Source organism: Carcharodon carcharias, chromosome 21 (genome assembly GCF_017639515.1).
Source record: "Carcharodon carcharias isolate sCarCar2 chromosome 21, sCarCar2.pri, whole genome shotgun sequence".
Taxonomy (NCBI): Eukaryota; Metazoa; Chordata; class Chondrichthyes; order Lamniformes; family Lamnidae; genus Carcharodon; species Carcharodon carcharias.
In genome coordinates, this window is record NC_054487.1 from 86,218,799 (window position 1) to 86,241,722 (window position 22,924).

The 22,924-nt window shown below is 44.2% G+C and overlaps 1 protein-coding gene across 1 annotated transcript in view; it reads left to right on the forward strand.

Moving 5' to 3' along the window:
* Positions 1-22,281, forward strand: part of LOC121293225 (PARP1 binding protein) — a 45,173-nt gene extending 22,892 nt beyond the window's left edge. Inside the window, exons 7-11 of the mRNA XM_041216072.1 lie at positions 11,314-11,497; positions 12,723-12,904; positions 18,259-18,343; positions 19,701-19,866; positions 21,891-22,281. Coding sequence (XP_041072006.1) covers positions 11,314-11,497; positions 12,723-12,904; positions 18,259-18,343; positions 19,701-19,866; positions 21,891-22,207 — 934 coding nt within the window. The 3' untranslated portion in view covers positions 22,208-22,281. The remainder of the gene's footprint in view (positions 1-11,313; positions 11,498-12,722; positions 12,905-18,258; positions 18,344-19,700; positions 19,867-21,890) is intronic.
* The last annotated feature ends 643 nt before the right edge of the window (positions 22,282-22,924 follow it).

The following is a 22,924-nucleotide window of genomic DNA, read 5'->3' on the forward strand; positions in this document are numbered from 1 at the left end:
GCATCTTTTCACAAAAGCAAAATACCCAGGGATGTTGGAAACCTGAAATAATAATAAAAAAAAAAAATACGAATGCATAGAACTGCTCAGCAGGTCAGGCAACGGAGAGAGGAGAGTAAGACTGCTGATGGGAGTGAAGTTGCCTCAAGTAGGGTTGCTACCTTGTGTAGGTCTACCTGTCTACCTTGGGCTGCCTGCTGCAAACCTGCACGATCCATTCAGCGTTACTGGATAAGACTGGCACAAACAGGTGCCCCCTTTTGTGTTCCAGAGGACCTTGAATGGATGCCATCCTGATGTTCCCCAGCTGGCTCGTGTGACGCTAGGTTTCCTTTTTGGTCAATGTACACGTGGTCAACCTCTCCGCTGTTCTCTTGATGAACTATGAGCATGAGCCTGCGCTAGTGTTTTTTAAAGGGTCTGACACCCAACTTGCCGATAATTAATCCCTTTGGAATATATTCTATTGCAAAGTGTCTGAAAGTAACCTGAGGTCTTTTGTTGGTGACTTGCTGGATTTTCTGGAGAGTGTTGCTGTGTCCTCACAGAGGTGGCCAGAGGCGTATGTGACCTGTCCAAGCACGGGCTGCAACAGGTATGGGGGCCGTGGTGTCTGTGCCTCAGGGTCTACTGCAGGATGCTGGGATGGAGGCAGATGTCCAGCAGCCAATGTACCCAGCATTCTCCTGTATTCCACCCCGCTGAGGTCCTCAACTGAGCCCTCTGCAACAGAACTTGCCTGTGACCTCGCCTTCTGATGAGTTGGCAAACAAACCAGCTTTTCCCCAAGGCCTATTTGCAGCCCACTCATGCCTGGATAACTCACCACGCATCCAACTCTCTACTCGTGATCCCAACTCTCTACTCACCTCCAAGCTATGTGCAATGCCAAGTATCTGAGCTGGTGACTGCAAATACAGGTTGGACATCCAAAATCCAGCTACCCAAAATTGGACATTTTTGAAAATGTTCCGTTTGATATTCAGTTAAATGAAGTTCGGACTTATTATCCAAATACCAGGACAATTCAGTTTGGCGCTAGTTCTCAATGGTACACCAGACTCGTTATCATAAGAACATAAATAGGAACAGGAGGAGGCCATCCAGCCCCTCGAGCCTGCTCCACCACTCAATAAGATCATGGCTGATCTTTTTGTGTTTTGAATTCCACATTCCCATTTAACCCTGATAACTTTAGATTCTTGTTAAGCAAGGGAATCTATAAACCTCCGCCTCAAAACTATTCAATGACTCCGCCTCCACCGCCTTCTGAGGCAGAGAATTCCAAAGTCACATAACCCTCAGAGAAAAAATTCTCCTTATCTCTGTCCTAAAAGGGCGAGCCCTAATCTTAAAACAGTGCCCCCTAGTTCTGGACTCACCCACAAGAGGAAACATCCTTTCCACATCCACCTTGTCAAGGCCGTTCAGTATCTTATAAACTTCAATCAAATCAGCCCTCACTCTTCTAAACTCCAATGGAAACAAGCCCAGTCTGTCCAAACTTTCCTCATAAGACAACCCACTCATTCCAGCTTATTGGCTTTGCTGCCTTGTTTACAGTGACATGCTGGTCTAGCTCACACGCCACAAGTTGACCCGACTGACTCTTGGCCTGACCTGGCCTGAACCACTCGACCTCTGCCCGCCTGCTGTTGGTGCTGTTGTGGTTCTCATAACATATGGGTGCTAGGGGGCTTATTGTGTTTGCCTGTGCTTTTGCCATCGCAATCATGAATAAGAGGTCAGCAGCTACCTCCATTGTATACTTTGTATGTTTCATAGACTATATCACAAATCACACTTTATTTCATAAGACCATAAGACATAGGAGCAGAAATTAGGCCATTCGGCCCATCGAGTCTGCTCCGCCGTTCAATCATGGCTGATAAGTTTCTCAACCCCATTCTCCCGCCTTCTCCCCGTAACCTTTGATCCCCTTACCAATCAAGAACCTATCTATCTGGGTCTTAAATACACTCAATGACCTGGCCTCCACAGCCTCCTGTGGCAATGAATTCCATAGATTCACCACTCTCTGGCTAAAGAAGTTTCTCCTCATCTCTGTTCTAAAAGGTCTTCCCTTTACTCTGAGGCTGTGCCCTCGGGTCCTAGTCTCTCCTACTAATGGAAACATCTTCCCCATGTCCACTCTATCCAAGCCTTTCAGTATTCTGTAAGTTTCAGTCAGATCCCCCCTCATCCTTCTAAACTCCATCGAGTATAGACCCAGAGTCCTCAAACGTTCCTCATACGTTAAGCCTTTCATTCCTGGGATCATTCTCGTGAACCTCCTCTGGACCCTCTCCAGGGCTAGAACATTCATGTATCACATATTCATTGAAATGGGCCTGGGCTAGGCCACCTGATTTTTATCGTCCAAGATCCGGGAAAATCCGAAGCCTGGCATTGTCTCGCTCTCGAATGTGCCGGATTTCGGACGACCGATCTGTGTGAGATGAAGTGACGCCGTCTTTTTGTGGGTGCTGTGCCTTTCTTCACCCTGAGACTGTGGCAGGCAACAGACCTAAGGGACCTGGAAGGAGGAAATTGGAAGAGGAGAGTTGGAGTAAGGAGAGGGATTTGGGGCAGGAAGCAAGAGGTTCATGGCGACACCATCATCAGCCATCTCATTATGTCCAATAGCAGGATGAGGCTGCACTTGGAGGTGAGAAGGAGGATAAGGCAGAAACATAACATACAGACAAAGAGCAGGAGGAGGCCATTCAGCCCCTCGAGCCTGCTCCACCATTTAATAAGATTTGATAGTAACCTGAAATCTACCCCCGATGACCTACCACCCCCGATGACCTACCACCCCCTTGCTTACCAAGAATCTATCCACCTCTGCCTTAAAAAATATTCAAAGACTCTGCTTCCACCAGCTTTTCAGGAAGAGAGTTCCAAAGACTCACTGGAATGCGTTGTCTGAGTCTGGTGGAAACAGATTAAATCCAGGCTATTAGGGGAGAATTCGATGATTAGTTGAAAGGAAACAATCTGCAGGGTTATGGAGAGAAGGCAGGAGAATGACACTAGGTGAAATAAGACCATAAGACATAGGAGCAGGAATTAGGCCATTCGGCCCATTGAGTCTGCTCCACCATTCAATCATGGCTGATAGGTTTCTCAACCTCATTCTCCCGCCTTCTCCCTGTAACCTTTGATCCCCTTACCAATCAAGAACCTATCTATAAATGCTCATTTGGCGAGCTGGTGCAGACACAATGGGTTGAATGGCCTCCTGTGCTGTAACAATTCTGTGATTCCTCAATCTGCTCAGTGATTGGATGCCACAGTCTCTGTCGCAGCTTGTTGCAAAGATGTGGCCAGCTTCTGTCCCATAGCCTCAGAAGATGCAGGCAACCTCTGCCAGTCCTGCTCTGCTCTGCCCCATTCTGTTGTGTCCTGCAAGAGACTGGGCGGAATGCCAGTGATTGTGTTGCCTCATGCTTGGGTGATGTGCCTGCCATAGCCGAATAGCTGAAGGAATGTGGAAGCCAGTGGAGATGGCGGTGTCATGGTAATGTCAACTGCACTAGTAATCCAGAGCCTAATGTCATGAGTTCAAATCCCACCACGGCAGTTGGAGGGATTTAAATTCAAATTAATAAATCTGGAATTGAAAGTTAGTCTCAGTAATGGTGACCATGAAACTGTTGTCGATTATGATAAAAACCGATCTGGTTGATTGACGTCATTTAGGGAAGGAAACCTGCCATCCTTACCCAGTCTGCTACATGTATCTGCAGACCCACAGCAAGGGCAATTAGGGATGGGCACGAAATGCTGGCCTTGCCAGCGACACCTACATCCCATGAATGAATAAGAAACTGTACTGGGGGGTGGGTGTGAGGCTGGCAGTATTAGTCGGTGTGTGAGGTGGAGAATCTGGGTGTTTGGGCTCGCTGCTGGGTGAGTGTTCCGATGTGGTGTGTGGGAACTGTCAGTGAATGTGCCTTCACAAGACATTGGCCACCTGAATGAAGTCAGTAGATTTCTTGTGACATTGCTGCCAGGACCTCAGGTCCATAAGACCATAAGACGTAGGAGCAGGAATTAGGCCATTCGGCCCATCGAGTCTGCTCCACCATTCAATCATGGCTGATAAGTTTCTCAACCCCATTCTCCCGCCTTCTCCCTGTAACCTTTGATCCCCTTACCAATCAAGAACCTATCTATTTCGGTCTTAAATACACTCAATGACCCGGCCTCCACAGCCTTCTGTGGCAATGAATTCCATAGATTCACCACTCTCTGGCTAAAGAAGTTTCTCCTCATCTCTGTTCTAAAAGGTCTTCCCTTTACTCTGAGGCTGTGCCCTCGGGTCCTAGTCTCTCCTACTAATGGAAACATCTTCCCCACATCCACTCTATCCAGGCCTTTCAGTATTCTGTAAGTTTCAATCAGATTCCCCCTCACCCTTCTAAACTCCATCGAGTATAGACCCAGAGTCCTCAAACGTTCCTCATATGTTAAGCCTTTCATTCCTGGGAATGAAAGGTCCAGATTCTTGGAGTTGATATTCTAGTCCCCTGCACCCAATGTCTTCTAAGGGTGGTCCCTGGTGCCATGTAGAATCTTGGCATTTTCCTTCCTGCCCATCTGCACCATGAATGTACATAGTGTTCCCCCCACCACCCCCCCCAACCCCACTATGGAACCCTCTCTCTCCCTCCGTGTTCACTTTGCAATAATTTACATTGCAGTAATGTGTTTATGCAGCTTTCCTTTAAGGTGCAGCCTGCCTTCAAGAGTAGACTGCCCGTACCACCTGGTCTGCAAGCAAGGCTGCTACACCTCAAGCTGAACACAGGGGCAGCCAATAGCTTGGGTGTGCAGACAGTAGCACGGGAGCCACTCAGCTCTATGCTACAATGGTGTAGATGAGGTGGGTTATACCAGGTTTGTCTTACCTACCTTAATCTGAATGGGCAAGGGCAGGTCATGAATCACGATTCCTGCACCTAAAAGAAAACTATTCAATTTCTTACCCAATATTTTGGGTCAATGACCTTTCTTCAGAATTGGAAAAGTTGGAGATGTAACCGATTTAAGCAAGAACAGAGGTGGGGAAGGGCGGGGTGGGTGTGGATGTCAATGTACGATGGAAGGCAGGAGAAATTAAATGACAAAAAAAGATGGTTCAAGTTCGAAGAGGAGTGGTAATGGAACAAGTAAAGAAACAAAAGCTGGGCCTAGAGGAGGTGTAAATAACAACAGCAGAATCACTAGCAAAAGCTGCTGTCTGAAAAAAATGGAAGCAGAGATTAGGACCTGAATTTATTGAATTCAATGTTGAGCCTGATAACTGCCTAATCAAAAAGTGAGGTGCTCTTCCTTCAGCTTTATTTAAACAGTATAGGAGAGCAGGAACAGTGTGGGAAGCCCACTTTCAACTTGTAAAATGAGGCAATGGCTTCCCTGACACTTGGAAGTTCTTGGTCCGCGACCTTTAGTTATGGGTGTGCTCAGGCTGCCTCCAGGGGCTGCTGTGGGGACAGGAAGCATACTGCTAAATGTGCACTCTTGCTGACCCCTGAATTTTGTCCTCTTATTCGGATGGCTGTGGATTGAAGTCAAGCCCCACAGCAGAAACTTGAACATAGAATCAGGGCTGGCACTGTGGTGAAGCACTGAGGGAGCTCCCTGACACTGAGACACTGTCTTTATGATGAGACATTAAATTCTTCGGTCTTCTTAGGTGGACATAAAAGATCCCACTACAGTATTTGAGGAAAACAGGGATGGGGGTTCTCCCTGGTGTCCTGCCTAATATTTATTCTTCGACTAAAATCGCTACACAAATAGAAATATCAGTCATTATTATAAATTTGCTGTTTGTGGGAGCTTGCTGTGTGCAAATTGGCTCTACGTTATAGCAGTGTCGACACTTCGAAAGTAATATATTAGCTGTAAAGCACTCTGTAACAACTTGAGATTGCAAAATGTGCTATATAAATGTAATTCTTTTTATAAGCAGCACTCTAATGGCAAATGGCTAGTTCCATGTGTCCAATAAAGGCAACTTGGGAAGCTGGAATGTGTTAAGTGTTGAGGTCTTCAATCCTCATGGTGCAATGGTTGGACCATCTTCACCAACACTGTTTTGTTTGGCAAATTTGTTTGTTATATCTGCATTTCTCTTTAAACGATCAGAACTGTGGCATTGCCCTGAATTCCCAGTAATGCTGAGCGACATCAGCAGAATTGTTAGCGAGCCTTACATTTGGTTTATTTTTATAAGCTGTCAATTATTACACAATTTGGAATTGGCCAAATATCTTCACAGTTATGAGGTCAGGGTCCAGCCCTATCTGGCTGTAGCTTAATGTCCTTTCCCAATCCAACCTTTACTTTCAGGGTTTCCTTTCTGCAAAGCAACAGGTTTTTTAATTACGCTAATAGTCATTATTTTATTTTTTTTATGTCTTGTCTGTTAAGCACAATTATGACTTTATCAAAATTTTCTCTGCCACATTTAGGCTACATTATGACAGGCAGGTGTGCGTACAACTGCATGCATCTGTCTGTGTGCGTCTATATGTCTTATATACATTTGCAAACCAGTGGGTGCCTCTGCTCTTTAGACCATTCCCTTCGTTGCTTACACAGAAAGGTTTCCATTTGTATAGCACCGTTCATGACCTCTGGTTGTCCCAAAGTACTTTACAGTCAATGAAGTGCTTTTAAATTGCTGTCACTGTGGTAATGTAGGCAGCCAATTTGTGCGCAACAAACTCCCACAAACGACCATGTGACAATGACCAGATAATCTGTTTTAATTACTGAAATGAGTAGAATAGTTGACATTCTCTGGAGCTTAAAGTGATCTCACTGAAGCGCTGAAAATTCTCAAGGTTTGGTTAGGTGTCTACTGAAAGGCTGATTCTCCTGGCTGGAGAGTCTAGAACTAATGCCCTATTTACCCCTTGTTGACCTGAGGAGGTGGTGGCGGGCTGCTTTCATAAACTGAGGCAGTCAAGAGCCAACCATGTTGGTGTGGGTCTGGTTCTAAACTGAATGGCCTGTTTCCTGTTTCTGGGTTAGTGAACTGGTTAGGTCTTTAGAATCTGACAGCGTGACGGTCGCCGTGCCGACGGCGTGACAGTCACCGTGGCGACGGCGTGACAGCGAGACGGTCACCGTGCCGACGGCGTGACAGCGAGACGGTCACCGTGGCGATGGCGTGACAGCGAGACGGTCACCGTGGCGACGGCGTGACGGTCACCGTGGTGATTATGCTGCTTTTCCAGATTTTTAAAACTCAGTTGAAATGCTGCAATTGTTGTGTTGGGATTTGAACTCTCATTCCCTGAATCATTAGTCCAGGCCCCTGAATTGCTAACCCAGTAACAGCCGGAGCAGGTTCTGTACTCCTCCTCTTAAAGGCATCTGTAAATTGTAATTTGGTTATTGCGATGTTATTCTTGTTCCACCTTCACTTGGTAATGAGAACTGATATCGCACTGCCAAGGTCACATGGACAATGTAAAGATATTTTAAAGAGACTGAATCTGGAGTGAAGTTGAAACCCAGTGACAAAGCTCGGATATTGGTTTACACCTGATTCCATACATAGCAAATTCACAATCCCAACTCAGCAGGAAGGGAGAAATGAAACTTGACAGATCCTTGGTCAGGGTGTGTCTATTGCAATTCTCTCCGCATCTTTCCCTCTCTCCGTACGTGCCCCTCCCTCTCTCCGTACGTGCCCCTCCCTCTCTCCGTACGTGCCCCTCCCTCTCTATCTCTCTCTCTTTGTATCTTTCTCTATCTCTCTCTCGTTGTATCTCTCTCTATCTCTCTCTCGTTGTATCTCTCTCTATCTCTCTCTCGTTGTACCTCTCTCTCTCTCGTTGTACCTCTCTCTCTCTCTCGTTGTACCTCTCTCTCTCTCTCTCCCTCTCTCCCTCTCGTTATACCTCTTTCTCTCTCTCCCCCTCTCGTTGTATCTCTCTTTCCCTTTCATTGTACCTCTTTCTCTCTCTCCCTCCCTCTCGTTGTATCTCTCTCCCTCCTTCTCGTTGTATCTCTCTCCCTCCCTCTCGTTGTATCTCTATCTCTCGTTGTACCTCTCTCTCTCTCGTTGTACCTCTCTCTTTCTCTCTCTCTCTCTCTCTCTCCCTCTCTCTTGTTGTACCTCTCTCTCTCCCCGTCTCGTTGTACCTCTCTCTCTCTCTCCCCTCTCGTTGTACCTCTTTCTCTCTCTCCCCCTCCCTCTTGTTGTATCTCTCTCCCTCCCTCTCTTTGTACCTCTCTCTCTCTCTTCCTCCCTCTCGTATTTCTCTCTCTTGTCGTACATCTCTCTCTCTCTCCCCCTCTCGCTGTACCTCTCTCTCTCTCTCCCTCCATCTCGTTGTACTTCTCTCTCTCTCTCTCCCCCTCTCATTGTACCTCTCTCTCTCTCCCTCCCTCTTGTTGTACCTCTCTCTCTCTCTTCCTCCCTCTCATTGTATCTCTCTCTCTCTCCCTTTCATTGTACCTCTCTGTCTCTCTCTGTCCCCCTCTCGTTGTTCCTCTCTCTCTCCCCTCTCATTGTAACTCTCTCTCTCTCTCTCTCCGTCTCGTTGTACCTCTCTCTCTCTCTCCCTCTCGTTGTACCTCTCTCTCTCTCTCTCTCTCTCTCTCTCTCTCTCTCCCTCTTGTTGTACCTCTCTCTGTCTCCCTCCCTCTATTTCTCTTGCCAGTTCCAGAAAAGCACCAGCAGGTTAGGATTCATAAAGGAAGGAAATGATATAAATGAGAATAAATTTAACTGAAGCCAGAAAGAAATGATCAAAGCACAAGTTTTGGAACATTGGAGGCCATTCAGCCCCTCGGGCCCCTCCTGATATTCAGTGAAGTCATGGCTGATTTTTATCCAAACTCCATCCATCAGCATTGGCTTCATAACCTTTTATACTCTTGTGTAACAAAAATCTATCCATTTCAGATTGTGAATTATTAATTAAGCTAACATCTGTGTTTTATGGGAGAGAGTTCCACTACTCTGCATGAATTGTTCCTAAACTTCTTTTCTGAATGGCCTGGTCTGATTCTCCTGTTATGTCCCCTTGTCCTAGACTTGCCCACTATCAGCGGGAAAAGCTTTTTCTATTTACCCTAGCAATTCCTTTCAAAATCTGAATAAACCTCAATCAAATAACCCCTTCACCTTCAACATTCTGGGTGTTGCAAGTCAAATTTTGATCTGATCTGTTGGTTGTGGGATCACGTAGCTCTGTCTATTGCATGCTGTTTCCGCTGTTTAGCATGAAGTCCTGTGTTATAGATTCACCAGGTTGACATCTCATTTACAGCTATACCTGGTGCTGCTGCTGACATGCCCTCCTACACTCTTCATTGAACCAGGGTTGATCCCCAGCCTTGGTGGTAATGGTGGAGTGGGGGATGTGCCGGGCCACGAGGTTACAGATTGTGGGTGTGTAGGATTCTGCTGTTGCTGATGACTCACAGAGCCTCATGGATGCCCAGTTTTGAGTTTTCTGTTCTGAATCTATCTCATTTAGTATGGTGGTAGTGTCACATGAAGCAATGGCAGGTATGCTCAGTCCAAAGATGGGACATCCTCTTCACAAGGGCGTTGTGATCACTCTCACCAACACTAATGGGCAGATGCATTTGCGACAGGTAGATTAGTGAGAGCGAGATCAAGTAGGTTTTTCCCTCATGTCAGTTCCCTCACCACCAGCCCCAGACCCAGTCTGGCAGGTACATCTTTCAGGACTCAGCCAGCTCAGTCAGTGCAACCGAGCCACTCTTGCTGATGGACATTGAAGTTCTCCACCAGAGTACATTCTGTGCTTTGCCATGCTCATTGCTTCCTCCAAGTAAACCCCCTGTAAACTTAAGCTCATCCAAAATTCTGCTGCCCTGTGTCCTAACCCCCACCAGGCCCATTCACCCATTGCCCCATTGTGTTGACTGACCTACACTGGTTCCCAGTCCAGCAACACCTTGTTTTCAAATCCTAACAGGGCCTCACCCCCCCACCCCCCCCTCCCATAACCTCCTCCAGCCTCACAACCCTCCGAGATCTCTGCACTCCTCCAATTCCAGCTTGCCACCTTCAACGATTTATGTACATTTGCATCCCTTTGCTCAATCTTACAAGTCTGACCTCTTGAACATCTCCAATTTCCATCGCTCCACCATTGGCGGCCATGCCTTCAGCTGCCTGGAGCCCTAAGCTCTGGAATTCCATCCCTAAACCTCTCCACATATATCTCTCTCTCTCTCGCCCTCTCTCTATCAGCTAAGGGAAGGCGGTATGTGGTAATCAGCAGGAGGTTTCCTTGTCCATGTTTGAACTGATGCTATTAGATTTCATGGGGTCCGGAGTCGATGTTGAAGACTCCCAGGGCAACTCCCTCCTGACTGTATACCGCTGTGCCAGTGGGACAGGACGCACCCAGGGATGGTGATGGTGGTGTCTGGGATGTAGCCTGTAAGGTATGACGTTGTGAGTATGATTAAGTCAGGCTGTTGCTTAACTAGGTTGTGGACCAGCTCTGCCAAGTTTGAAACAAGCTCCAAGATGTTAGTGAGGAAGGCTTTTCTGGGTTGACTGGGCAGGATGTGGCCTCGTTGTTTCCAGTACCTGGGTGGATTAACTGATTTTATTCTTTTTTTCTTTCTTTTCTGGAGCAGTTTGATAAAATTGAGTGGCTTGCTAGACCATTTCAGAGGGCAGTTCAGAGTAAACCACTTTACTGTAGGTCTGGAGTTGCATATAGGCCTAACCGGGTAAGGGTGGCAGATTTCCCCTCCCAGTGGAGCATTGGTGAACCAGATGGGTTTTTTTTTAAATGAGAATCCAGTTGTTAATGTCACCATTACTAACACAAGCTTTTTATTCTCCATTTAATGAATTGATTTAATTACATTCCACAGCTACCCTGGTGGGATTTGAACTCGTGTCTCCAGATCATTAATCCAGTAACATTGTCACTGTTCATGTAGAGTGGTGGAATGATTCAAATCAGGAATGCTTAAGAGGACAGAGTTGGAGGAAAACAGCAATCTCAGAGTCTTATAGGGATGGCTGATATTACAGAGATAGGGAAGGGTGAAGTCATGGAGGGGTTTGAAAACCAGGATTTGAATTTTAAAATCAGGGCATTTATTAACCAGGAGCCAATGTAGGCCAGCAAGCATTGGGATGATGGGTGAATGGGACCTGGTGTGAGTTAAATCAGGGGCAGCAGAGTTTTGGATGAGTTCCGGTTTTCAGAGGGTAGAATGTGGGGTGGAGGTCTGGCCAGAAATGCTGTGGAAGAACAACCAGAGGATGACTGTTTTTGTTTTCAGTGTCGCAGGGTGTCAGATCCTGTCCACCATCAAAAGACGACTGTTGAAGGGTCGAAGCAGTGAGAGTCCATTCTGTTTAGCTGCCGAGGAGGTCTCACAAGAACTAATGGCGAGGATTAATAATGTCGTCAACTCTCAGCACGAGTCCACGGATCAAATTACAAATGACATCAGTCCTGCGCGGGTAATGATCCTTTCTGCTTAAACCTCCCATTGCTTTGCTTCAAAGTCATCACTTCCCTTTTCTTTAACACATGACACATATAACCCAGGGATTAGAGTTAATCCCCTGATTAGTGACACAGCCTGATTTTTTTTGGATAAATGTATTTGCTATTTATGCAAGAAAAGATAAGCCAAATGACTCGGAAAGATCTTTAAAGTCACTTAGCAACAGCTCTTGTTCTATATATATGCTGCATCATTGACTTTCAAATTTTCCGTAGGAGACTTCACTGTCACTACCTGAAAAATTTACTCACTTTAAATTAACAACAAAACATATATTGGGTGTTCAAACTGATTTCTGTTTGTGTCAGTTTGGGTTTTTTTGTTTAAGTATTTACAATTTCAATTGTAATTCTGTGAAGTTAGCGATCGAGGGCAAAGCAGAGTGATGTGATTCATTTTAATCTAGCCTGCCCCCCACCCCCCAGACCCAACGCAATATTGGTGGGATTTTATTGCAGTCAATGGAAAGAATAATGATTTGGGTGTGTAAATTGGGGAAGGGCGTGGGATTGTTTTAGGTAGAAGGTTTCAGAGTGTGTTGAGTGAAGCTGTCTCTTGTTCTCTCCTAAATCTTTTATATTTAATCTTAAACATAATTGCCTTCATTCTAGACCCCTGGTCCACTATTAAAGGGCAATTTTCATCTACACTGTCCTGCCGCATCTCTTCACAATTCAAAACCCCTGCTTTTGAGACGTTGTGCAGGACCAGAATAGCTGCTTAATTCACTGAGGTAACAATCCCCGAACTTCAGAAGTAATTTATTAGGTGACCTGCTTTTTGCCACAATGAAGTTTTAAATAAATGTAAATATCAGATACAATGAAAGCCGCATGAAACATTCATTGGATCCTCAGATAATTGACAAGAGAACCAGAGGGGAGATGAGAGTTTTTTTTTAAATGCAGTGAGTTATGATCTGGAATGCTCTGCTTGAGAGGGCTGTGGAACTGGTTTCAATAGTGAAGAGAATTGATAAAATTATTTTACAGGAAACATTTGCAGGGCTTTGGGGAAAGAGCAAGTGGGGGTAGGGGAGGGCAACTGATTAGAAAGCTCTAGTATAGAACCAGCACAAACCTGATAGGCTGAACGATCCCTTTTTGTGCAATGTCATTCTACGATTAGTCTTGTTATTTCTTTTGATGAATACTTTGTGTTTTTTTTTAAATTGTTAGCCCAAAGTTTATGCTATCAACCATGCCACAGCATATGGTGGTAGGAGCACTGTGAAAGCTTTCATATCCCTACTTGATGAAGAGGCAGCTAAACCTCCCAGCAAAGGCAAGGCTGAGCTGCTCTATGGGGCTGAACAACATGCAGACATAATTGGAATACCATGCATGCTGACCCTGTTCAGGTATGAAGTGAAATATATTTCAGTCAAAGTTTTATTAATAAAGAAAGAACAATATGTCTCATAGCATTTTACAGCCTATTTCTGAAGTGTTCTCACTGTTATACAGTTGTTATATAGGAAACATGGAACTACATTGACCAATCTGCAGACAGCAAGCTCCTACAAACAGTAATGTGATAATGACCAGATAATTTGTTTTAATAGTCTTGACAAGGATTGGCCAGGATACCATAGAGACTTCCCCACTTGTCAAAATAGTGCCATGGGATCTTTTACATCCAACTTGGAGAACAGACTGTTCTTGGCCTCATCTGAAAGGTGGGCAGCATTCCCTCACTGACAGAGTTAACCGGGAGTACTCATGGTCTGGATTTCACATCCGCAAATTGGGACTTCTGCCATGCTGAGGCGCCAGTTTCTCATCATTTTAAAAAATTCCTTCACAGGATGTGGGCATCGCTTTCTGGGCCAGCATTTTTTGCCCATCCTTAATTGCCCTTGAGAAGGTGGTGCTGACCTTCCTGAACCACTGCAGTCAATTTTGTGGTGATTTGATGCAACTGAGTGGCTTGTTAGGCCATTTCAGAGGGCATTTTAGAGTCAACCACCTTGCTGTGGGCCTGGAATCATACGTAGTCCAGACCAGGAAAGGGCAGCAGACTTCCTTCCCTAAAGGACATTGGTGAACCAAATGAGTTTTCACGATACTCGACAATGGTCACCATTAGACATTTCATTCCAGATTTTTATTGAATTCAAATTCCACCATTTGTCTCGGTGGGATTCCAGCCGGGGTCCCCAGAGCATTACCCTGGGTCTCTGGATTACTAGCCCAGTGACAATACCACTTCGCCATCACCTCCCCTGATATGGTAGTTGGACAGGTGCTGAAGTCGGCAACCCACTTGCCATTTAAAAAAAATATTAGAGATAGTTGAGCTTGTAAACAAGCCAATTGACCCAAATATTACTCTGCCCACACCATAATGCGCTTGGCATGGGTTAGTCGGGTGACAGTTTTTCACCATTTAGTGTGAAAAAGTGGGAAGGAGGGCTGTCCTTTTGGGGATGCCCTGTGCGCACCAAGGGTAGCCCCCTCTCCCCAGATGATTACCCCCACTTTGTGCCTCCCTGCCTGGCCTCCAACACCCCCAACCACCCCCACACTCTCCCACTTAAGATGCTCCATCCCTCCCCATCCAAAATCCCCGGACTTACCTGAGTCTGGGTCCTCTGGGATCCATGGCTCCCTCTATTGCTTGCAGCCCTGGCAGCGCCCCCTACTGAGCTCTGGTACTGCTGGAGCTGCCAGCCAATCAGATTGGCGGCAGCTTTTGAGGGCGGGACACCCTGTCCCTAAGGGGTGGAAGTCCCAATCTCTGCTTGTTTAGGCTACCAGCAGCATGTTATCACCGTGGGGTGGCCTTTTTTTAAATTGGTCAGTGCACCACTTTTGTAACGGGGGAGGGAGCAAACGACTGCCCCACACCCCCCACCCCCACTCCACCTCTTAAAACCCAGCCCCATGTCTCTGGAGTTGGATTTGAACCCAAAGCTTTCATAACTCTGAGGTGACTGTGCCATGGTTCATAGTCTAATGAAGAATAGAAAAGTATTTAACATATAACATACAGCCATTCTGAGCCACTTGTTATTTGGAGCCATGATAGCTTCTCATGAGATGAGAATGTTACTGGATCAGTGCAGGAATGCTGTGCTCCCAGCGTAGTGCTGTCCTTAATGGGTGTGCAGAATCAGCCTTAGAATACCCACTGGGCGAAGCTTGGCACAAGAGCAAGGTGTGGCTGACTTTAGGTTTGTAATTCTTTGTGCAGAATACGGTTTGAATTTTTTGCTGTACGTTTTTTGAAGCAGTGCAAAAATGTTTTTGTTTGAAAGAGAGTGAGAGAGAGAGGATTATTAAAGGGTAGGAGGAAGGAGTAGCATTAGACCTGGTAACTTGTGAAATAAAAATTACCTTTACGAATTCTGTGTTGGGACATTGCATGATTTGTCATTTCACTGAGAATAATGGAAGTACCACGGGAAAATACTTTGCGCTGTAATTGAACAGTCCATTCAGCCCTTCACCTGTGCTGGTGCTAGTCTCTCAGCTGAAGCTGCCCATGCCTTTGGTACCTCTAGAATTGACTATTCCAATGCTCTCTAGGCTGACTTTCCACCTTGCTCTCTCTGTAAACTTTAGCTTGTCCAAAATCCTGCTGCCCATAATCTAACTCGCACCAAATCCTATTCACCCATCACCCCTATGCTTGCTGGCATGCACTGGTCCATCCTTGTTTTCAAGCCCTCCCTAGTTCTGCAACCAGCTCCAGCCCCTCAACCCTCCAAGATCTTAGCACTCCTTTAATAACTTAAGAATTATTTGGATGTGCGCTTGCGATGCCATGACATACAAGGCCTAGTGCTGGAAAATGGGATTAGAATAGTTAGGTACTCGTTTGACCGGAGCAGACTCGATGGGCCGAAGGGCCTTCTTCTGTGCTGTTGGCCTCTATGACTTCTCCAATTCCGGCCTCTTGCACATCTCCCACTTTCCACGTTCCACCATTGGTGGCCATGCCTTCAGCTACCTGGGCCTTAAGTTCTTGAATTTCCTCCCTAAACCTCTCCATCTTTCTGTTCTCCTTTGAGACACTCCTTAAGACTTACCCCTTTAACTAACCTTTCGGTCGCCTGCTCTGATATCTCCACTTTGACATTGCTTGTCTGCCTTACGTTTGTGTGAAGCACCTTGGGATGGTTTGCTACTTGTATGGTGCTACAAAAAGGCAAGTTGTTATCATCAATGATGACATTTGTGAGATTGTCTCTAAAATCCTGGCAAAGTGTTAAGGATACTGAGGTGGGGGAGGCATGATGTCCAGACATAGACCAGCACAACTCAGTGATGATTTCACCCTTTGATCCTTCCTTTCCCCCAACACTCCCCTATCCCCATCCCTTCAGAGTAAAAGATCCCCTAGGAAATAGTAACCATGAATTTAGCATTCAGCTTGAGAGTGAAAAACTTGGGCTAGAAACAGCTGTGCTAAACTTAATTAAGGGTAATTACAAAGGAATGAGGGCAGAGTTGGCTGGAATGGGCTGGGAAAGGAGTTTAGCAGAAAAGATGGTTGATGAATAATGGCAGACGTTTAAGAAAACAGATATATCCCAGCGAGAAAGAAAGTTTCTAGGAGGGGGATAAGCCAACCATGGTTAACCAAGGAAGTTAAGGATAGTATCAAATTGAAAGAAAAACATACAATGTGGCAAAGATTAGTGGTAACCCAGAGGATTGGGAAAGTTTTATAAACTAACAAAAGATGACAAAAAATAATTAAAAGGGAGAAAATAAAATGAAGGTAAACTAGCAAGTAATAAAATGGAGAGTGAGAGCTTCTTTAAATATATAAAAATGAAGAGAGAGGCCAAAGCGAACACAAGCCCATTAGAGAACGAGGCTAGGGAAATTATGATGGGGAGCAAGGAAATGGCAGAGGAGCTGAATAAATACTTTGCATCAGTCTTCACGGTAGAAGATACTAATAGCATTCCCAAAATACTAAATTATTAAGGGGCAAAAGGAGTGGAGGAAATAAATACAATAAATATCACTAGAGAAAAAATATTAGGGAACTAATGGGGCTAAAGGCCGATAAGTCCCCTGGACCTGATGGGTTGCATCCTAGGATATTAAAGGAAGTAGCTAGAGAGATAGTGGATGGACTGGTAGTAATCTTCCAAGAATCCTTCGATTCTGGAAAAGTCCCAAAAGATTGGTAAACTGTCAATGTAATGCCCTTATTCAAAAAGAGGAGTCAAAAAACAGGTAGCTATAGGCCAGTTAGCTTAACATCCGTTATTGGGAAAATGTTAGCATCTATTATAAAGGGTGTAATAGCAGAGTATTTAGAAATGCATAATCTAATCAAGCAGAGTCAGCATGGCTTCATGAAAGGGAAATTATGCCTAACAAATTTATTAGAGCTCCTTGTAGGGTTAACAAGCAGGATAGATAAAGGAGAACCAATAGATGTAATATATTTGAATTTCCAAAAGGCTTTCAATAAGGTACCACACATAAGGTTACTTAATAAGATAAGAGCCATGGTGTTGGGGGGTAGTATATTAGCATGGATAGAGGGTTGGCTAATGAATAGAAGACAGAGAATCGGGATAAGGGGAGCATTTTCAGGAGAGCTACCTGTAACCAGTGGAATGCCACAGGGATCAGTGCTGGGGCCACAATTATTTATAATATATATAAATGACTTAGATGAGGGAAATGAATGTATTATCACCAAGTTTGCAAATAACACAAAAGAGGTGGGAAGGCAAATGGTGAGAATGACACAGAGTCTACAGGGGGATATAGACAGATTAAGTGAGTGAGCAAAAACTTGGCAATTGGAATATAATGTAGAAAAGTGTAAGGTTATGCACTTTGCCAGGAAGAATAGAGGAGCTGAATATTATTTAAATGGAGAAAGACTGCAGAAAGCTACAGCACAGAGGGATTTGGGGGTCCTCGTGCATGAATCCCAAAAAGCTAACATACAAGCTCAGCAGGTAATAGGGAAGGCAAATGGAATGTTGGATTTTATTTCAAAGGGAATGGAGAATAAAAATAGGGAAGTCTTGCTAAAACTATACAAGGCACTAGTTAGACCACACCTAGAATGCTGGTTTTGTCCCCTTACATAAGGAAAGATATACTGGCATTGGAGGCAGTATAGAGAAGGTTCACTAGGTTGACCCCGGGTATGGAGGGATTTTATTATGAGCAGAGGTTGAGTAGGTTGGGCCTGTGCTCATTGGAGTTTATTGAAACATATAAGATTCTTAGGGGGCTTGACAGGGTAGAAGTTGAGAGATTGTTTCCCCTTGTGAGAAAGTCTAGGACCAGAGGGCATAATCTCAGAGTAAGGGGTTGCCTAGTAAAGACAGATAAGGAGGAACTTCTTCCCTGAGGGTAGTGAATCTGTGGAATTCTTTACCATAGAGGACTGTAGAGGCTGGGTCATTAAGTATATTCAAGGCTGTGATAGATTTTTTATCAGTAAGGGAATCAAGGGTTATGGAGACAAGGCATGAAAGTGGAGTTGAGGTTAATCAGATCAGCCATGATCTCATTGAATGGCAGAGCAGATTTGATGGGTCAAATAGCCTACTTCTGCTCCTATGCCTTGTGGCCTTATGTGAGAAAACAGCCCATTTGGCTTCTCTCATTGCAATGCAACTGATGGTTGGCACCTCGATGGGAGACTGGCCATACATCCTGGCAGCATCAGAGGTGCAATCTTGCTGACCTTTTTGCAGTTAAACCTTTCAAATCATTTCAATTCTAGATCTCCACAGCAATCAAGCGGCTTATCTCCAAAACCCTTACGCCATCGCATTCAGAAAAAAATTCAGGAAGATAACCTCGCTAAGGTAAGGTTAAATTCTGCTGTGTTAAGATTGTACAGCTATTTACGTTGAGGGAAGTTCTGCTGTGCACTTTGCTGATTTTCATCTCAAGGTTGACTGATGCTTTCGCCTTTCTTTTTGGAAGAAAATAGAAGTATTTCTGGGAAGTTTATTAATCCTGTCTGTATGCAGAGAGAATTTTCATGGTTTTACTGCTATTGGCCAGCAGTCCTTGGGTGTATCCTACCATACTTTATGGAAGATTTATTTTGGTCAGATATGCTACTTGGCTTTACTTTGCTGAATGCTTAGTGTACTGCCAAAGTGAGTAGGTCATTATCACCACTGCTAAGACTGCCCTAGTCAACCACCATTGATATCCTTTGTGACTGTTACTTTGATATATTATCCTTCTTTGTCTTCTTCAACCTGTCAATCAGCTTGGTTCAGAAGACTATGGGTTCAAGTCCCACTCCAGAGATTTTAGCACTTAAATTAGGCTGGCACTGAAGGAGCGCCGCGCTGTCAGAGGGTCGGTGCTGAAGGAGCGCTGCACCGTCAGAGGGTCAGTACTGAGGGAGCGCCGCGCTGTCGGAGGGTCAGTGCTGAAGGAGGGCTGCGCTGTCGGAAGTGCAATCTTCTAGATGTAATTTTAAACCATACCACATCTGCCTGCTCAAGTAGATGCAACCATGCTGACTGATCATTTATGATCCTCTTCATTCCTTTCCTAGATGCTCCTATTAACCTTGTTCTATTACTTCATCATTTTAAAATACTTTTCTTTCAATTGCTCTCTTGTTCTAACAGAAAGACCCTTAATATTTCAAGCTTGTCTTTATATTTGTACTTCCTTGTTCAGGCAGTATGCCAGTAGCAACTTGTAAATCGTTCTAACATATGCCAATGGTAGGTGGTAAGAATGGGAGGGACCCCTGGTCAGCTGTCTGCAGAAGGCAATGGCAAACCACTGCAATACCTTGCCAAGCATTATTATGGGCCAACACAGAAGCCCATGGGTGCCAATATCCTTTCAGGGTGTGGTACCTGAAGAGAGAGAGAATGTGAAGCCTAATACTGCACATGGTATTCCAAGTGTGGCCTCCAGCGTGGGCCTTACTGGACTTGGAATGTACAATGTTACAGGAGGTGAACTAATTTTATTTTAAACTGATTTAAACTATTTCCTATTAAATCATAAATTAGGTGCAAAACAGCACCCGTCATGTATTTTCTGACCAGTTTTAGTTCACCAAACGAATGCAGGATTTAATTTGCACTGTTGATTTCAAAAATATTTTTAACAAAATTTATGTTGGAACACATCAGTTATGTCTTTATTGCCACTAATGAGATTTAATTTCAACATCCATTTTCCCAGGTGAAGCACACTTTAATCAAGTCACAGTTCTCTTGTACATACAAAGTGGATTCTGTAGCAAACTACAAATCTCCCAATTATCACAGCCTCAGCCAGACTCCAACTTGTGTGCAACCTGGATCAAAACCAGTTCTAACCATCTTCTGTGATGATGCACCTACTGAAGGTAAAAGGAAATCAAGAAAAACTTATCTCTTCTTAGAAATCTTTCAACAATAGAACACTTCCTAACCACAAATCTTGCTTCCTCTTGTCACCTCTTCATGTCAATATTGACCATTATAAGTTGCTATGTCAACACCTCCCTTTCAATTTTGCTTTGCCAATTGTCACAGTATAGTTGCAAATTCTGACCACTAGGAAGCTCTGTAGAGTAAATTTCTCTTGTCACCAATTTGAATATCTAAAACAAGTTATTCATCAATTGCCTGTGGACAGCACCATGCAAAGTGTAAAGTAAAATCTGTATGTTTTGCAGTACCAATATTGCTGACGCGTTATAAATATGCAGACCTTGAAATGTGATGCAAAGTGAAAGAGAATATAAATAGGTTTTGAATAATAATTATAAATCGGAAATATTCTTGCTAAGTGTGTGTCTATGCAGCAGCCTGGAGGACACCGCACTGGCCTTGTTCCATGATAAATAGCTTGCAAAAAATTTAAACACATTAGAAAAACTGGCTGTACACACAATTAGCTTTTAAAGGGAACATTTCTTGTTACTAGTAGTTTGCCTTTCAGTCACTTGAAGACTTTTGACTGGCACTTTAGTGTTGCTGTACTTTATTATCTACTGCTAATAAATCCAGTACGGAATGCAGGCAAAACTTCTTCATACCAGAGAATGGTGGGAATGTGGGACTCGCTACTACAGGGAGTGGTGGAGGTGAATAGTGTAGATATATTTAAGGGGAAGCTGGATAAACACATAAGGGAGAAATGACTGGAAGATATATTGATTGATTTAGATAAAGTAGGGTTAGGAGAGGCTCACACGGAGCAAAAAACAGCATTGGGCTGCTTGGCTTGTTCCTGTGCTGATTCTGTGGACTTGTCACTGGGGAAAAAAGACTGTGACTGGGTCTTCCGAGTGGATGGTGAATTCTCAAATTGCTCCTCAACTCCCACCATCCCTTCCAGCTCATCCTGTATATCCTAGTATGAGGCAAGAGCTAGCTAACTAACTAACCCTATTATATATGCAGCATTTTTGGTGGTTTTTTTGGTGATATTTGGGTCCTATTTTCCCAACAATAGGGAAATGTCAAAGTGGTGTGGAGATGGGTCATGTTAGAGCTTTGAGGAAGGGTCAAAACCCTCAGACTCTGCTGATTTGAAGGCAGCAGACGAGAGTTCACCCTCTACAGGTGTATGAAATAGTAAAATTGAAATGGTTAAACTACCGCTGTTATACAAGGGAATATGGGGAACAAGCTGGTGAAAAGCCAGCTGAGACCTGATGCTAGGAAGCACTTCTTCACACATGAGTAATTAATCCCTGGAAATGCTGTTCTAGGTGTGGTCCTAGAGCACAAACTCGAGGTACAGGTATCCGACTAGCTGCTCAGAAACTGTTTCCACTGGTAGGATGGTCAGTAACCAGAGGATACAACAACAATAACTTGTATTTATACAGTGCCTTAACTTAGTGACACATCCCAAGATAGTTTGAAGCGTTATCTGAAAAAAAACTGACACCCAGTCACCGGAGCAGATATTAGGGCAAGTGACCAAATGCTTGGACAAAGAGGTGGATTTTAAGGACCATCTTAAAGGAGGGGAGAGGTGGAGAGGTTTAGGGAGGGAATTCCAGAGCTTAGGAGAACAAAGCCAGGGAGGTGGGGGGAAGGAGATGTGGGTGGTGAGAAAACTTGTTTTTTTATGCAGCGATTGTTATAATCTGGAATTCTGAATTCCAAAAACTGGAGTTACGTAGAAACTTAAAGGAAACATTTGCAAGGCTAAATCTAAACGTTGGGTGACTGAGGTCTAGTGTGCCAAATATTTCACTGCTGACTGCTTTTTTCCAATTTCGCGAGGTGGTGAAAGTGCCTCAATCTCTTGAAGAAATCAGACTAAGGAAGTGTAATATATTCCAAAAAGACCTTTTTATAATTTAAAATTGGAATTTGTCCAGTGTGATCTACGTCTAAGCTTGTCTCCTCTTTTTCCATCCCGTTCACCGAGGTGAATCCAGCCAAACATTAGCACCCCAACCCACAGGACAGCCGGAAGCCAAAAGCAAACAAGGACCAGGAGCAATTCTCCCGACAGCTGGGAATGATGAAACTGGGAATCGGAAAGGCAGCAGGAAGCTGGCAAAGCGGAAACGCAGGGAATTGGACACCAATCTGGACTATGAGAATGAACCACCTAAGTGTGCTGATGTGACAACCATCACACCCCAGAAGAAAGTGGGGAAGGCTTTAAAAGTTGTCAAATCTAAGGCCAAGAATAAGCTCATTCCTGGGCAAATGAAGCTGACAAATTTCTTTAGGGTTTAATTTTTTTTTTGTTTGTTTTATTTTTTCAAAACTGGACAAGATGTATGTTTCAAATGTTAAATCCATTGATTATACACAACCAGTTTGTGTGAATTTATTTTCAAAATGCAGCGCACATGCAAATTTCTCACAGTTGCGAGTGCAGAATGTTCACTACTCTCATCAGTTTTTTTAAATACAATGACTGTCACAATCTCAGTAATGAACAGTTGCTAACTATTAACAGTTACTAAAGAATTCGCTGTTCAAGCTACGAAGAGTAAATCACACGAAGGATCAAGTGCATGGTTTCAATCACCTATGCATGCACAGATGCACTAATCAGATACCGGGGCGTTAAAGTTTCACCAAGAATCTAGTAGCTGATAGGAGATGGTCGGTTTTGCCAGCAGGGTCAGTACACTCTTCCAAACATGCATCGCAGCACTGAGGTAAAGAAAGGAAAATATAATTAATTCTAGAATCAGAATCTTTTCCAAACATCCTAGATAAGAAGGTGCTGCATTCTTTTTGAAGATTTGATTGGGAATTGAACCCATGTTTTTCTGACTCTGAGGCAAGAATGTACTCAATGAACTAAAGCTGTGACACCTTGGTAAAGCTCAAGGTTGATATCCAGTGCAGTATTGGGGCAGAGCTGCATTTAGATTCACCAGAATGATGGCAAGTCTAAAAGGGCTAAATTATGAGGCCATAATAATGCATTTGTATTGCCTC